This window comes from Sinohyriopsis cumingii, chromosome 17, assembly GCF_028554795.1.
Source record: "Sinohyriopsis cumingii isolate HCF-2022 chromosome 17, ASM2855479v2, whole genome shotgun sequence".
Lineage (NCBI taxonomy): Eukaryota > Metazoa > Mollusca > Bivalvia > Unionida > Unionidae > Sinohyriopsis > Sinohyriopsis cumingii.
Window position 1 is genome coordinate 55739612 of NC_142977.1, and position 17879 is coordinate 55757490.

General features: G+C 36.1%; 1 protein-coding gene across 1 annotated transcript in view; it reads left to right on the forward strand.

Moving 5' to 3' along the window:
• The window catches only part of LOC149778800 (spliceosome RNA helicase DDX39B), a 30781-nt gene that overhangs the window by 1609 nt on the left and 11293 nt on the right, over nucleotides 1–17879 (forward strand). The window contains exons 2-5 of the mRNA XM_089939554.1: nucleotides 7184–7422; nucleotides 8969–9096; nucleotides 11360–11636; nucleotides 13493–13611. Coding sequence (XP_089795680.1) covers nucleotides 7212–7422; nucleotides 8969–9096; nucleotides 11360–11636; nucleotides 13493–13611 — 735 coding nt within the window. The 5' untranslated portion in view covers nucleotides 7184–7211. The remainder of the gene's footprint in view (nucleotides 1–7183; nucleotides 7423–8968; nucleotides 9097–11359; nucleotides 11637–13492; nucleotides 13612–17879) is intronic.

The following is a 17879-nucleotide window of genomic DNA, read 5'->3' on the forward strand; positions in this document are numbered from 1 at the left end:
ACACCTATAAGATAAAAAAACATAATGTTATGATTACAAAAACATATTGTTATGATTACAAATACAATCACCATGAAATCTGAAAACAAAAACATTAGGTCTTGACGTCTGTTCTTGCAGTCAAAAAAAGTGAGTTTTGAGAGCACTCGGATGGGATCACGGTCTTAGTTCAGTGGGCAATACATTCCACATTGCTGGGCTCTGGTATGCAAAAGAACGCTGTCCTTATGACTTTGTTTTCATAGTGGGAATAATGAGTATACGATTGTTAGAAGAGGAGCATAAGTATCTTGCTGGTGTTTACACATGGGTGAGGTCGGATAGGTATGTTGGACTAGAGTCCATCAGTGAAACGAAGCACAGAGAACAAATTTTGTGTTTGATTCTGGATCGAATGGATAGCTAGTGTTAGGGTACAGAGCAGCGAGGAGGAGTGCTCTGATCGTGGTCTCCAAGTTTGATCCGAGCAGCTGTGTTTTGAAGTTTCTGGAGCAGATATTGAGATGAACCAGACAGAATTGAGTTAAATCATCCAGTCTTGAAAGTATTAATGAAAACAAGTGTTTTAGTGGCATCAACTGAAAGATATTTGCGAATGAAGCTGATGCATCTCAGCTCAAGATATGCAGCCTTGCATATGTTCATGACATGTTGGTGCAATGGGAGAGTACTGTCCAGAATAACACCTAGGTTTCGTACTGATTGTGTGAATTTAATGTTGTACTGATTGTGTGAATTTAATGTTGATGTTGCTGATATTTATTGTTTGAGGTAAAGGATGTGAATGAGTACGTCTGTGTTGTGATCAGAATGGCCTCAGTTTTATCATCATTCATCTGCAGCTTGTTACATGTCATCCATGATTTCACACCAGAAATGCACCTCTCTACACCTTGGATGGTAGCATCAACTTTCAGTTGGGTGGCTGGATTTGTATATTTGGGTGTCATCAGTGTACATTTTATGAGACACTGGATGATGATCTATGACACTTGAGAGCGAATGAGTGTATAGAATGAAGAGAACATATCCAAGAACAGACCCCTGTGGGACACCACAACATAGATCAACTGGGCTGGAGTGTATTCCATTTGTAGATGCAATTTGTGTCCTGTTGACCAAGTAGGACTTGAACCACAGTAAGGCTGTATCATGAATGACAAATACATGCTGGAGACAGTGAAGTAACAGATCGTGGTCTTTTGTGTCAGATGCTGCAGACAAATCAAGGAGGGTGAGGACTGTAATCTTTCCGCTATCCAACGCAGAGAGAATGTCATTAACTACTTTTAGAAGAGTAGTTTCAGTACTGTGGCAAGGGCAATATGCATATTGTACATTGCTAAAAAGACTTTGAATTCTGATCAGATACAAGCTGGGATAGAACAACCTTTTCAAAGATTTTTTATATGAATGGGAGATTACAAACTGGGCGGTAGTTATTTAAATGTTTATGGTCAAGTGTTGGTTTCTTCAGCAGAGGCTTTACAATGGCAGTTTTGAAAAATGATGGGAATTCCCCTGATGAGATAGAGGTATTAATAACATCAGTGAAGGCAATGCTGAATCTAAGCACTCAAGCAGCAGTGATGGAATTGGATAACGTTCACGTGACTTTGGTGCTCTCTTCATCAGGATTGTTCGTATGAAATCCATAGAGACTGGTTCAAATGCTGCTAATGGTTACCACTCAAATTCTGTATCCAATTAGCAGAGAGATAGCATATGTAATTTTCTTGAAGATCACGACTCTGCATCACTGTAACAGAATGTCAGTGAAACAAATATTCAAACCAACTTATTTGTCCAGGAAAGTTCGTTGTCAACAGTGGACGTTGATGTAACAATATAGTGGCTGTTAAATAGCTGCAGTCTCACAGCGGTCCCATACCCAGCTGGTGCTGATTACTGTAATATGTATCGGATAGTCCAAATTACAATAGTTTGTTAGAGCTTTGTGTGGAGGAATAAATAGCAATACGCAGTTTTCCAAATTTGAGAATATTCTACAAGAATATATCACATGTTGATATATACGTGCTATAACATGGTCATCCCATTTAGTAACAACTTAAAAGTTCCACTAAATTGAGCTTAAACTATATACTCACTTGGTTTATCAACGAGTCTAGTCATGTGCAAAGCCTTTTCTTATCTTGGGTGATGCATTGTAGCCAGGAGTGAGAACTGCTAGCTTCAAAGGAACCAACCATTCGTTGTATGGGGTGGTCGAATGTCGACTCCCAACATATTCCTCATTGAAAGAAAAAATATCTCAATATTTGGTTCACATTAGAAAGTTTATTTTGCTCTGCTTCTGTCTCTCTTTCTCTCTCAACAATCAAGTTGAAAAAGAAAGAAACTAGAAAGAGAGAGAGATTCATTCCTAAATTTAACCCACTCTTACGACAGCAGTGTGAGATGTATGCGACTTTGGAATGTAATAATCAAGACCTTCATCCAATATCTGAACTTTAAACTCGGTAGAAATCTTTTTTTTTTTTTTTTCTCTTTCTTTCTCATCAGTTTTGTTTTAACGGAGCTAGTTTCTGAGGTAGTCTAATGAACATAAAAAGCGTGATCTCTTTGTTTTTCCCCTCAAATGTTTGACAACATAGTAGAGATATGTTAAAATTGTTTCCTTGAAGTTTAATTTAAATATTTTGGCAAGCTGCAATTATTAATTATCGTTGAAAACCTCACAATTCTTGGTCAGTAATTTATAATCAATGAGAAATATTTGTTAATTTTTGGTAATAATGACTTTCAGGCCTCTCAAATGTACAGCCCCACTCAAAAGAATACCTGATAACCAGTATCACTATCATACATGTGTACTGGATACAATAGCTTCCAGTGTCTTAAATCCCATTGTGATCCTACTGTTGTTTATTTCTGCCTCACTTGGCGGGGCTGTAAAGATCAGTGAGCTAACTTGGTAGTACACTGGCAGTTTTGGGCTGTTTTATTACTATATATAACTGAAAATTGGTACAAGTGTTGCAAGAAGACCCACAATAATGTCTGTGATAATATTGCTCTATCTGGTAGGCCACTGACAGTTGTGGAAATGAATGTTTTTTTTTTTAAAAAAAAGGGATCTGAATCGACCCAAAACATACAATTAACAAAAATGTACAATAAGAAAGCGTATAGGCACAACCCATACAAGATACCCCAAAAATACTTCAAGAAAACAAACAAAATAAAAACTGTAACATATAGCATTCACCTTGGACAAATACACTAAGCCTACGGGTACAACTAGTTAGGAAGGTGGGCCAGACTAATTATATGAAAAGATAAATTGGGGGATCCCACCCCCCACCGCCCCAAAAAAGAGAAGAAAATAGCTGAACATTATAAGATCTATTAAAAATGAGAATTTAAAGTAACTTGAGTTGTAAATTTGCTGTCATATATTAAAGAATGCATTAATTATAAAAGCTATTAAAGAAATCAAATTCAGTCTGCATGTTAAAGCCAGATGTTCATTTGTGCAAGTTTCTTCCGTGGGAATGGCGCTGTAGAAGATGGAGTTATAGCATTCATAGTAATCATTCTTGGGAATGAAATTAATTCTGGATGTTTTAATTGTTGTGGTTTATTCTTTTTGTTCTGGTTTATTTTTGTATTAATGAGGTATAAAAAAATTTAATTTACATGCCTAATGTTTAAACTTAACATTCATTTTAGTTAAGCGAATTCTTTAAAGTAATTACTTCGTCACAACAATAAGTCACAGGTGATACAACAGAATATGTAGGACTTTTCTTGTTTAACCCTTTACCTCATACAACCGTCTTTGGACGCCTCTACAAAAGTCGCATCGAAGCGACTTTTGACGCTTCTACAAAAGTCCCATAGAAGCGCCTTTTGACGTCTGCTATAAACATCAGCCATTTTAAGCCGGTTTTCGTAGCGCCACCTTCGGGGAAAACCCCTTATTAGATACTGCATTCATTTCTGTGAATGACAATTACGTCAGATCACGTGGTCACTGTTTATGTACTGGTCGATATCTACTATTTAAAGTAACTGGGTCGTAATCTCCACTCTCCAAAATGGCGGTCGCGGATTTCATTCAGTACTTACGAAGTTTTCATGATTAGAATCACAACTATGAAAGATTCAATAACCTAGGTAAAGGCTCAGATATTGATATAGGCTGCAATTAGTTTTTATAAATTATCAAATTTAGATGACTTAGTGATATAGACACAGATGAAAAACTTGTAAATTTCGAGCATGAGAAATGGCAGCTCTACGGTTGGTCACACGGCCTCACTGACATGATGGTGAACGAATTCTCTCCAGATTTTAAAGCACATAACAATTTCTTCCGTGATAAATAATTACACAGCTATAACACTCGGACTTTACTCTTAAATTGTTCCACATGTAATAGATGTGTACCAAAAATGTAAAATGGTTAAAATTGCTGTTAAACGTAACATACACTACATTGCTTAATAGTTCACAGGCAAGCTATGCATATGCGGTCAACTAGGTAACCTGTGTTCTATGTATAGCGAGCTGCACTTTGTCACTATGCTCTCTGAGGTAAAGGGTTAAGAGAAATGAAAATCTAAGACGTAATAATCAAGAGGTCTCTGCAAAAAATCAGAAGATACTATGGAATTGGGAGGTAGATGTGGGATGACCCAAAATATTGATTTTGTTTCTTCTCCCGGTGTGAAATGTTACAGGTATGGTGTAAGGTCGCTTACATCAAAGCAAAGTACAACTCTGCTTTTAGTGTACTAGCATTGAACTGTATTGTTTGTTCGTTGTCATATTGTTATTACATTTTATCTAAATTAGGCAGAAACAATAAGAAAACAGAAGTAAATAAATTACTTTTCAAACAAGTTTATACCATTTCTTTTTAATAATCATGCACACCAACCTCGAGAAGTTCAAGTATTTTTAAAAAAATATAACTTTGCCTAAATAAATGAATTTAGAGCTTACCTTGTGCATCTTGAGATCACTCAGGAATTATAGGTTGGCTATTAAGCGGGTCATGCACTTTTACGGTTTATACCTGTTCAGTTTTGGTGATAATTGTATACAGATACTTATATTCGTCAAATTTTTTCTTGCAACCAACAGTAATTGCTTATAGAGATGTTGACATGAAAAGCTTTAAGAAATCTGCTTTTCAATAGTTTTCAAATGAAATAACTGGTTTTCCATTACTTTGACTTCATTCCATAAACAGTATATTTCTCTTCACCCTAAAACATGACAAATATTATTGTTCTACAGTATGATAATTATTATCTTACCTTCATAATTAAAACAAATTGATAACATTGATTTCATTGAACAATGAATGCTGTATCTAGTTCAAAGATTTTTAAAGTCTTTTAAACCTTTCAAATATTAATATTACTTTTTGCTTGCTATGGCAACCAAAAATAAATTTGTAGTTACGCCGGTCCCGTTTATTCCCAATGCTTTTCAATGGGAACAAACTTCGGATAACTGCACTTCGCTTAAATGCACACTCCGGATAATAGCACGATAAATGTTCTGCCCGTGGCACATTGTGCAGTTAACCGGAGTATTCACACTTTATTCATTACAAGTTTACTCCGGTTAACTGCACAATGTATAGTCGGGATCAGTTATTGCCAGTCCACTGCTGTAGCGCTTCAAATAAGCTGCCAATTAAGCCAGTAAATGCGACTCTGTAAATGATGGACATGTAAAGGACGCCATAGGTGGTAGATACATATATATTCCCGCCCACCAGGGAGCAATAGCATGGGAACAATCATGTGTTGCAATAGATGACACTCTTCAGACAGAAGGTGAAATCGACGACTCAGTAGAAATTGACGAAAGAAGTGATGACGACGCAGTAGATGACCAGGTTTCATCTAAAGTCGCTATTCAATCACTCCAGAATTTATGCAGATTCATGGAACAGAGAGAATGTGAGCTGTTTGAACCGTTTTACAAACTAGAGTCGGCAATTCACCAACTTAATAGTAAAACCTGTGTGCAGACATCAATTGCTGATTTCTTTCGGAAATCGTCAGTTTCATTGTGTTTGATTTAACAATATTACGTTAGTGCTGTTCATTATAGACTCTTGTTTCATTTAAATAAACGTTGAAAAAGTGGATTCTAATCATCTGTATCCGTTATTCTTCACCTATATTCATGCTGTGCTGATTTAAAACTGTACTGTACCCTACTTCGGTTAACTGCACACTCCATTTAACTGTACAGTCTCGTGACGGGCCCGAGGCTGTGCAGTTAACCGGAGTCGACTGTATCATTTTCATTATGATTAGTATTTGTTCCTTATCAATGAACTATATATAAGCACATGGAATTATGTTTTATATGGAGAAACTTTGTGAATAACATAATTATTGTGCCATCTAAATATTTTACCACACTGAAATGTAGTTACTTGTTTGAAAGTAAGGTTTTAATTATCTGGCATATGCCTAATAGTAATGAACCGAGAATATGTAATATGTGGAAACAAATTAACTGTCCATGTACACTTTCATAATGACTATATTTGATGGAAAAGTACACACTATATTCGAGGGTTTTTTTGTGGTCAAAAATTACTTTTCCACCCATTTTCTCTTTGGCTATGGTAACCATGAGCACATGTCAGTCTCGCCCAACATTTTTAGTGTTTAACAGGGCCCTGAGTGGTCTAAAGCGCTCTCCGTTTGCGGATCACTGCCATCTCTCCTCTGTGTGGGTTCGAGTCTGGGATTCTGCCAATAGCTTCTCGTGAGTCAGTGGTTCTTCCCGAGGTTTTCCCGGGTTCTTCCTCCACCATTAATACTGGCCGCCATGCATAGCCTATCATGTGCTGAGAAAATGGCATTAGACCCAACAAAAATCATTGCACCTTATTGTATATTGAAAATCAACAAATATATTTGGCTTGTTAGTCACTTTGCAACTGCTAGCTAGAGTCCACCCTAAAATAAAAGGACCTTTCATTTTAGTAGAGGCATGGAAAAAGGAACCTCTATTTGTGAATTTCAAAAAGTAGAATATAACGGATGCATTTGAAAGTAAGGATATGTGTTAAATCACCTTTTTAAAACTGAAATGTTTGGGAAATCATGAGAAAACTTTCAGGGTATGATTTTTGTTGGATGCAAAGAGATCTTTAATGTCGTTTTTAAATGTTTTACAGTTACCTGAAAGCATCACTATTTGTCAGCATGGCAGACAACGAGAACGAAGCTGAACTTCTGGACTATGATGAGGAAGAGAATGAAGCAACTGCTGATGGGGCTGGTGATGCAGCTCAAACAAAAAAGGAAGTGAAGGGAACTTATGTGTCTATTCACAGCTCAGGATTCAGGGACTTTCTTCTAAAACCAGAACTGCTCAGATCTATTGTTGACAGAGGATTTGAACATCCCTCTGAGGGTATAAAATTTGTTTTTAAATGTTTTCCAATGCAGGTTGAAGAAAGACCGATCAAAATCGTTTGAAGTCCCTAAAGATTTGATGAATTATATGGTCTGTTAATGGGGAACATGTTTCCTGGGTTGCTATGTCTAGTGCTCACATGGTTTTTAATGTACATGTAATTATAAAATATTTTGGATATTTTTGTGCCAGCAACCAGAAAGAGCCAGTCTGTTGGGTAGTGAAACTGACCAGGTGACGTGAAGTGTAGTTGTGTAATGCAACTAACAGGGTTCCCACACTATCAGGAAAAAGTCAGGAGAAATTACCTGCATGAAATCAATATTAAAATTGTTATATCTTTAATCTGCTGAATGACAACAAAACTGAAGCATTGATGAAATTTGAGCTGGTATTGGCGATTTCAAATATCTAGTCGGATGAGAACACACTATCTCTCACAACCCTCATTTTCAAATATTGAAGGAAAAACTTAAAGTCGTTCAAATAAAAATACAAAAACGAAAGGGCACAAAATTCTCTACATTTATTCTGAGACCAACTTCCGGAGAGTTTTGTTGTATCATGTGACTACCACGTTGGCATGTGCTCTCTCATGCAGGGAGCATACGAAGCAGGGAATTGGACTACTCTGCTTGATGAATCGGACTGAAATCTGAAAGTGAATCAAATTGTTCAGTACCCATTTGTGCTTTTCATCAACACAGTTCGATCTGAGTGGCTGATAAATTTGGCGATTATGGTATTAAAATAACTCACCAGAACATGACATCTAAGCTATCGGTGTCGGATCTTCATGTATAACAGTGGAGATCTGACTTTAATCAGATTGCAGTCACACAAGCTGAGTAGGTATAGCATTGGACTTGTAAATCAAGGGGCAGAGGTTTAATACCCACTCAGGTTGGCTGCTTCTGTGTTCTTGGGAAATAAACTTTGATTACATTTCCTTTGCTTGTTATTGTTAAAAGTGTCCTTGACATCTAAATTCTCATTAACCAAGAAGTAAATTCAGTTGAAATGAAGTGGCAGTATGCTAACTGGTGTTGGTGGGATTAAAATGATTTACATGTTGATCGAAATAAGACTTTAAAATACATTGTGATCTAGGGAAAAAGATGAAGCTTTAAAGAGTTTATTATGTAGTAAATTTTTGTTTGCTCTTTTGGGCTTGGCAATCTCTTAACCTCACAACCAAGTTTGAAACAATTTGCACCAAGCATATAAATGTATTTATATCGAGTTAAAAGTTAGTTCTTGAAAAGAGGAAACATTCCATGTGTAGATTGCTCTAATATTAGATTTTAAGTTGGAGGATGAGTTGCCAAATTAGGCCCTGGGTGGTGGTGGTAGGGCCCCCCACCCCATTGGGGTACAGGCATTTTATTAAAGAAGCCAGGTGTAAAGTAAACACAGCCAGGTAAATTCCCTGGTGGGTAAGGAAAGCCATGCTTGCTATACAACAGATTTTCATGAAATAAGAGTGAATTAGAATTTTTTCATTTTTAATGGAAATGTAATTTACACTAACTCATTTTTCCAGTTCAGCATGAATGCATCCCACAGGCTATCCTTTCCATGGACATACTGTGCCAGGCCAAGTCTGGGATGGGGAAGACCGCGGTGTTTGTACTGGCCACACTGCAACAGTTAGAACCAGTGGATGGACAGGTAATGAGCCTCGAACTTGTAACAAGAAAAACTGAATTTTTAGTCTGTTGAAGCACATCCTAGTTCCTTACGAATTAGAAGCTTGTTACTGTTTATTGCCACATAGTGATGAAGATGCAGATTTCAACGAGTAACAATATTTTGTTGAAATGTAAAAACATTTTATAGCAGATTCAATACCAAATTTATGTCTGTTTGGAAAATCCCCCATCAGCATTGCTTAATATCAAAACTTCATTTCTAGTATCATAAAACAAAAAATAAGCCGGAAAACTTTATCGAAGAATGTTGGTTAGTTTCTAGCTTTGCTTATGCAGCAGCATCTCCTTCTGCAAATCTGTATGCCTAAAATCATCTTGACATGAGGCTGAACAAATCTTTTCAAAAATTTCTTGAATTTGGTCATAAGTGATCAGAAATTTATGTTTAAGCTGGTGGAGCTGGATCAAAAACTTGATGACGTTTTGATCTTGTTGCTTAAGGGCTATTTTTCTCCCTTTGCCCTTGTTAATCAACCACATAGACATCCTCATTCTCTGTAAAAGTGCAATACAGCACAGTTAATGGGAAACTTAATTTGTTTTTTGTGTATTCCAGATTAAACTTAAGATATATTACATTGTTAAAATATTTATAAAAAAATTTTAAGTTATTTTTTGTATGTTCTAGATTGAGATCTTCAGGTCGTATAATTTTAGATGTTTTAACTTTGAGAATTATTTTTACCAAAAAAAATATATCTTGATGTATTTATACATAATACCAAATCATGACACTTCTGAAATATTTTGATTGGGAGGACAGAAATTTATTTTTATAGCTAAGAAACACAGATTAATTACCATTCGTGTATAATAAAAGTGTTGATTTCCCAGAGATACCAACTAAAAATATGAAACAGCAACCAAGAAATATTTTGATGAAAACAACAGAAAGAAGAGATATATCGTTAAGAGAGAAACCAACGTCCGGTTTTTTATGTCCAATAACTGTAAGGAAATGAGCCAAAAAAAACAAGTACTACACAAAATATTTATGCACAGAATGATTAATTATTGACTCGTTTTACTAATTCATCGAATCAATATTGGTAGTTATTTTTTATTCAAATTAAGTTGCTCTCGCAGTCTCGGAATGCAAGATATGCTAACACTGGTAATTGTGAACTTCCTGTCACAGTATACACACACTTTTTTTGAAGATTATCTTGTTTCATCCATTAAAATATATAAAAAAAGAAATGCATACAAATATTCATAAATGTTTGGAAAAGCAAGAAAAACAATACTTACCAAAGTGCTGTTGAAATTTCTCACAAGACCAAAATCTGGATCACTTGTCAATGTGAAGTCAGTCATTTAATTCGGAATCATCTCTCTGTGTGACTCTAAACATTTGAATATGACCTTGTGGTTTACATGCTTGGAATTGGCTGCCTTTAATGAGACCTTAAAGCCATGCATATCATTAGTTTCGACAAAAATTGGGCTTTCCAGCGCATATTGGTATCATATATTAATTTTTAAAAATGATAGAGTTATTTTGCCAGAAAATGAACTTTTTTTTAAGCTGACCAAGCAAAATTCAAACATTACTTTTTCAAACTTGCATGAAAATAAACACCGTTATCTGCTGTACAATGTGGTGCTATTTTTATGTGTTGACCATGTGGCTTTGGAGTTTTCCCTAGAGAATTCGATATCTCTTACTGACTGAATCGTGCCCAACAGTGTGACTGGCTTTTTTTAGATGCAAATTGCTGTACATACTTATTTTCATCTCAAACAAACAATTAAAAAGAGCAAACAATAAACTTTCTTTCATCATAAATTGTAATGCTGGTAATGCATCAACAATGACTGTGGCTGGTAGAAAATGGTCATTTTTACGGAGCTCTGTTGAAAGTGCTACACGTATTAAGGGAGGCTGCCAGTACCTACTTATGTGTAGATACTGGCCACTATGTTGAGAAATTCTGGTTTCAATAAATAGAATAAAAACTTGAAATATGTTGAATTGAAATCTCTAGTAAGATACATAGAAAGTGCACATTTTTAAATACAGATGGTACAACTACAGGCCTTTGGGCCAAATGTTGCCTGCTGGTAATGTTTCCTGTACAATAATATGTATATTTATATCCCACAAAGTTTTACATTTTTGGTCCAAATGGTCAATGGTGTTAAAGATGCTTGGATCACCTAGGTGTAATGTGAACAATTTAGAGTTTTTTTTTTTTAATGATGAAGTACGTATTTTCCAGGTGTCCGTCTTGGTTCTGGCTCACACTCGAGAGCTGGCCTACCAGATCAGCCAAGATTATGAAAAGTTCAGCAAGTACATACCCAATGTCAAGATCGCAGTGTTTTTTGGTGGCATGCCAATCAAGAAAGATGAAGAGGTTTTGAAGAAGAACTGCCCTCACATTGTTGTTGGCACTCCAGGACGTATCTTGGCTCTTGCTCAAGCCAAAGCTCTGAATTTGAAGCATGTCAAGCACTTCATCCTCGATGAATGTGACAAGATGCTGATGGCTCTTGGTAAGGACCTTTGTTTTCCTTGACATGGAAATATTGTCTGATAATGTCACCATCTACCTTTTGTGGGGGTGGGGTGGAGCCAGAATGTGGATTTCTACTGTTGTATTTAAGGGTTCCTCAAAACATTTTTAAATTTATGATCACTCGTCTACATTCAACCACGCTTTACATGTTTTTTCCCTTCTACAAGTTACACAGATGGCAGTCATGCATCATTGTCAATTTCTATTTTAACTGTTTAAAAACATTGTTTTTTATCAGATCAGCCTGATGTGAAGACAGTTTGTTCTTGTGCAAATGATACAAGTCTGCAAAAAAATGTATAAACAAATATGTCTATCCAATGATCAGGGTTCATTCTTAGCTACATTCTTGTTCTAGTGGGCCTTCTTGTTTTTCATGCACAAAAGTTTCTTATATATTTTCCATATGGTACATGAAACTGAAAAAAGGTTAAAACTACTGAAATTTGACATTTGACTGGATCAGGTGCATCTCATGCTTAATGGATAGTGTGTGCTGAAGAATCAAAAGACAATCAATTTCATAGAACAGTTTTACTGATTTTGATTAGATTTAGTTCCAGTCAGTAGTGGATAACTGATACAATACTAAGAGAATACAAAATCTTGAGCAAAACAGATGTGTTAATTTCCAAAATGGTGTACAGGGAGGATTTTTTTTTTTTACACTTGTTGGATCAAATTATAGAGGTGAATGATTACTTGGGTATGAGAATTCAGATCTCGTTTTGGAAGGGTCATGATAGGGGATGATAAACACTTACTTTCCCAGCATTGTGAAATGTCGCAGAGACAGAGTAAAGTACATTTTCAACAGTTTCATTATTAGCCTGACCACAATAACAGACAAGGAAAGTGGAAAATTAATGTGGTTGTACTGAGAGCAACTATTTTAACAGATTTTGCAGGAAAGCTCAGTTGCAGAAATGAATAAATTTTATGATTTTAGTGCCTGTGATAATGTTTGAAATGAGGATTGATATTTCAGTGCCCCTTTTCTTCCTAATTGACATCACTTTCCAGATTGGTAGGGCTGTTGGGTCCCACTTTTAACACTGATCAACTTTTAAAAAATGTACAAGACCTGCTGCAGAGCATGCTGGCATAAATAACTATTTGGTAAAAGTGATGCAAATCCATGATCAAGGATTGCTGCCATTACTGACTAAACATTTTAGATGGCTTGTACAATAATTTTGCATCCAAAGGTACTTCACAGCAACTGAAAGGAGTAAAATCGCTTTTCACGTAACTTTACACCATAACCATTTTTTCACACTTGTAGATGGGTGTCCATGAGGCCTTGGGATTTTAATGTCAAAAGATCAGTGTGTCATTGGCTCAATATGGGTTATGTAGAACAATTTTTCAGTCGGTGCTTTACCACATGTGAACTGTTGCAGTTAGGGTGAATTTTGTGAACTATTTCACTAAAGGTCCGATATCACTGTCGTGGGAAATCGGGTCAGAAAATAATGGCTTTTGGCAGATTATGTTACTTTAAGACTTGACTAAAGGTTCTTTTTATTGAGAATAGTTGGTCAATAATCTCCGCTGTCAATCCTGCCATGCTGTTATCTAAACATAGTACTATTAAATGTGGGATGTGTGTGCCTGTTTTGAAAGACTGAAATGCAGTACATGTAAGCTGGGGAAAATCCTTTTTTCTTCTTCTTCTTTTTTCATCACAACTTTTGGATTGCTACAAAGCTTGGCTCTCTTAAGAAAGTTCAGGTATGGGATGGGTAGTGGGGTAGGTAATTTCCTTTTTAACAATTTATCCCCAGATAAATCGGCATGATTGATCTAGAAGCACATTGTTTTTCCTTACAGATATGAGGAAGGATGTGCAAGAAATTTTCCGGATGACACCACACGAGAAGCAGGTCATGATGTTCAGCGCAACACTAAGCAAGGATATCCGCCCAATCTGCAAAAAGTTTATGCAAGATGTAATTAATATTTCTGCATCTGTCGTCATACCTGGCTAAAGTTTAAGTGCATCATTTTCATCTGTCAGATGGAGGGGAATGTTTTGCCTACAGTGCACAAAAGTAGTTTGCACAGTGCCACACTGGTCATGGGAATTCATCTGTCTGGTCATAAGAACGTCACCAAATTATTATTTTGGGTGAAAAAGTTGCCATGTTCTTGAAATTTAGTGCTGTGTACGCAATCAGTGATGCATACACCGTCTCGAAGATAATGGAGTATAGCAGATATCCAGAATGAGAAAGCAATTTGAGATGTTAAATTGTATCGCGCAGTTCGTGAAATTTGTCTAAAATAGCTGAATTAAAATTGTCGCGGCAAAGTTTAAAATGCAGACATTTGTTTCTAAAAAAAATTTAGGTGTGACCACTTATAAAAGTGAGTTTTAAGAAAAAATGAAGAAAATACCAAGTCATTCATAAGATAAGTAGTATTTGGCACTGTTAAATTCACGGTGGACTTTAGCTGGGTTTTGTCTCGGTGTTATGCAGTGCAGTAAGAGCCAACAAAGGTCTATCACTAAAGTGCTGCTCTAGTTGACTCTTCAAAACCAAGCCAGTTGCTATAAAGAGGACTGCAAGCGTTGATACCTGTAGTGACTTTTATGATCATGACAAATTCTGATGGAAAAAAGTCTGTAATCTATGGCTGTAAAAAAATTGTCAAGGTTCTAACATAAAATATAAAATCCTTCGTCTTAAAATATAAAATTGTATACTCTTTGAAAAATCACATTGAAAATGATGATCCTTATGCAGTTACCGTTTTAAAAAGTGGTCTTGCCTTTTGGCTGTAAGCTTAACGAAAATATGTTGGAAGTAAAAGATTTGTGGCTAAGTTCGAGAATAGGAAATTAAAATCTATTATCAAGGGAGGAAAATAGCTGATAAGCTATGATGATGCTGATATGGCACACAAAGTCACATACTCTCAAAGTGTGTGACAAGATGTGCTTCGCGTGTGATGTAGTGTTTGAAATGTGAAATTGGACAAATGGTTCCATTTGGCAATGAACAGTAGAATTAAGTTGGCGAACCTGGGATAGTACTGCACGATTGTGGAGTGGTAATGCGGTTTCATGTGGAATGATGTCGGGATATCCCTTCAATCAACCAGTTTATGGTTTCAGCGGGAAGGCATTGTTGAAGAATCAAGACAGCATGGTCCACTGCAAATTGGAACACGCCTCACTCTTGTACAACTGACCAGTGATTGCTAATCCCCACCTCAAGTGGGCTTCAATAGACCAGACCCGGCCAGGTCAGCGCACCCCTCCTTCCTGAATGGGGCTGGTAAAACCTGCACAAATACACAGAAGTCGGTCCCAGTACCAGCTGGGATTATAAGCTGTCGATACTTAGTTTTTACCATGCAGTTATGAAAGATACAAAGGCTTTTTTTTTTTTCTAATGCAAATGTCTGTTTAGTGCTGAAATGAATATATGATTAAGAATAGTTTTAGCAGGCTATTGAAATCAGAAATTAGTATTCAAATATTTGTTGTATGAATGCAGAGCAGAATAGTCCTGGTTTCATTCCTCCACCCCACACCCCACCCCCATTTTAGATAATTTGACATTTATATTGTGGTGGTGGTCAGAGCCAATTTTTTAAGTTGGAATTCACCACAACCATGCATTGGTGGCATAAGTTAGCCTCTTACTACTTGTCTTTCCAAGCTTAAATGACCTTGCATCGAGCTGGAAGCTTAAACAACCTTTTATCAGGCTATACCTAGATGAAATCGATTGGTGATTTATTTTATTAGAAACTTGTCAATCTTGAATCCAATTCCAAACAAAACTGCAGCATTGATGAAATTGACCTGGTACTTGATATTTGCATTGCTAGTTGCAACCTAAATGCCCTTGACATCAGAGGTCCAATAGTTGCATGATATCAACCGTAGACCCGTCTCCAGTCCTGTACAAAAAATTTGAAAATGTTAAGTGGAAGTCATCTAGTGTTTATGGAAAACATATCAAGGACAGTTAATTCTAAGCATATTTAAACCAAGAATGACCAGAAACCTGTAGCTTTTGCAGCAACTGGAGAAAGCCAGATTCATCAAGCATGGATTACATGCCTTGGTAGTGGTGATGCCAACAAAAACATCACATATGTATCAACTCTGCTCGATTAAAAGAGACCTGGTCACTTGCGAGTAAAACAAGTCAGCAGTGACAGTGGTAAATATTTCATTGCAGCATATATATTTGAATACAAATTAAATACACTCTATGAGTATTTTAACAGCAAAACCAGGTGTTCATTTCAGCACTAATTCAGTTTATGCCTAGTTTAGTGATTGGTATTATTTAAAGATAATTGCCAGTTTCTGTTTTAACCTGAAAACTATGGAGAGTTTAAGAGCCCATAGGTTTCAGGTGTTTTCTTTTGGGTTTGTTTTAAGTGCAAGTTGCTTTGTATATTTGTTAGATATTGTTTGGCAAAGAAAGAAAAAGTAAATGGGTGGCAGTAGATGTTCCATGTTTTCATATCCTAAGCTAAACTTTATTTATGCCCCCATTGCGATAACAGTAGGTTGGGTTTTTGTTCCGGTCATTTGATCTGCCCATCATAACCATTTCAGCGTTTGCACAAAAATATTTTATTGATAGTCATAAAATGTTGTACCCTTCATTATGGTCGTGAGCTGACGACCTGAAAAGCCATAAGCGCCATTGTTTGGGGTTTTTTTTCTCCTTCACATTAACTATTTGGAATTTGTCAAAATGAAAAAGAAACCATGTATTTCTATTTAGATGATCTGATTAGATTTTTTCCCATGCCATTATAGTAAAGTTTCAAATTTTTATACTTCGGAACTTTCTGCAATTTGACATTTTTGGCCAGTAGGCAACATAAATCTTATTGCTTTGCTGTTTGGATTGAAAGGAAAGTTGGTGTCTGTAAGTGACAATGAAGCTGAAGTCTTGATTCTTGGTACACGTTTTTTATATTTATTTAGAACAGTTGGACACAAATGAATATCGTTCCAAAATATATTAAAAAATTAATTTAATATTTTTATCCTGGATAAAACAATCATTTAACTATATTTTATTAAACAAAAATTAATATTACAGTACAAGGGGATATCTTCGGACATTGTATTTGTAAACAGTGCAAGTAATCTGGAGCTTGAATTGACCTAGATGGCAAAATATTCTTTGTAATGTTTATTAGTTTTTCAGAGAGGATACATTTTTCAACGTGCTCCCGATTTTTGTAGGCAAAAGGGGAAAAAACAATACAACTAAATGTTTGAATTTGTGATTTTCAGCAAACGTTACCATGGCTGAAAAATTCTTTCGAATTCCTTCTATCCCGTAATGTTTCTTTTCTTTGAAACAATATTTGTGTAGATTTTACACACCTAGCTAGGTTTTTGTTTTGTCCCATGCACAAAGATCTTTTCTAACCTTATCAAAATAATAAGACATTTTTTTGGGGTGTTCTTGTATGTACTAGTCTAGCATTTTTATAAGATTTTAAAAATATTTTCATGCTGACCTTATGTGTTGGTATCCTTTACCACAGAAGTTGTAAGAGTAATGAATGTCACCAGAAGAATATATTTATTCCAGTTCTAGAACTGGTTGTGAATGTCATTTACTTTAGCATGTATTGTTGTAAGTTGTTTTATTGGTGCCTGTCACAGTTCTGGTGCATTATGTTCAGTTGTCATGCTGTTAATATTTGTTTCATAGCCCACAGCATTGTAATAGTTAGAGATCATGACTGTCTTGTTGTCATAGCGATACTCTCTATCTCAAGGGCCTGCCAGATGAAAATGTTCTTTGACTGGTGTCCACCCCTATGAGGGCTATGGGTTGTAGGTTAGACTCTGTGCACTCTGTTGGATGTGGCTAGTAAAGGCAAGAGTCATGGTGGCTCATTGGTTCGAAAGGGTTTTTAAATCCTACCCTTGGATCAGCTACCATAGTAGGGTCTTGGCAAAGCACCTTTTTCAACTTGCAATTGCACTAGATAGCTTGTATTGCAGTGCAGTTCAACACAGACCAGATCAAACTTTTTCCCAGAGTTTTTAAGATATTTTAAAGCCACCTTTTTCAAGCATTGGTGTGTACTATAACCACGCCCCATGCACTGAGTAGGTCATCGCAAAGAAAATAATTCTGGGACTTTTTCCTTGTTACTACTGAAGATAACTTTTTTGAAACATGGCCACTCACATATGATGGCATATATGGAGTGTTTTCCT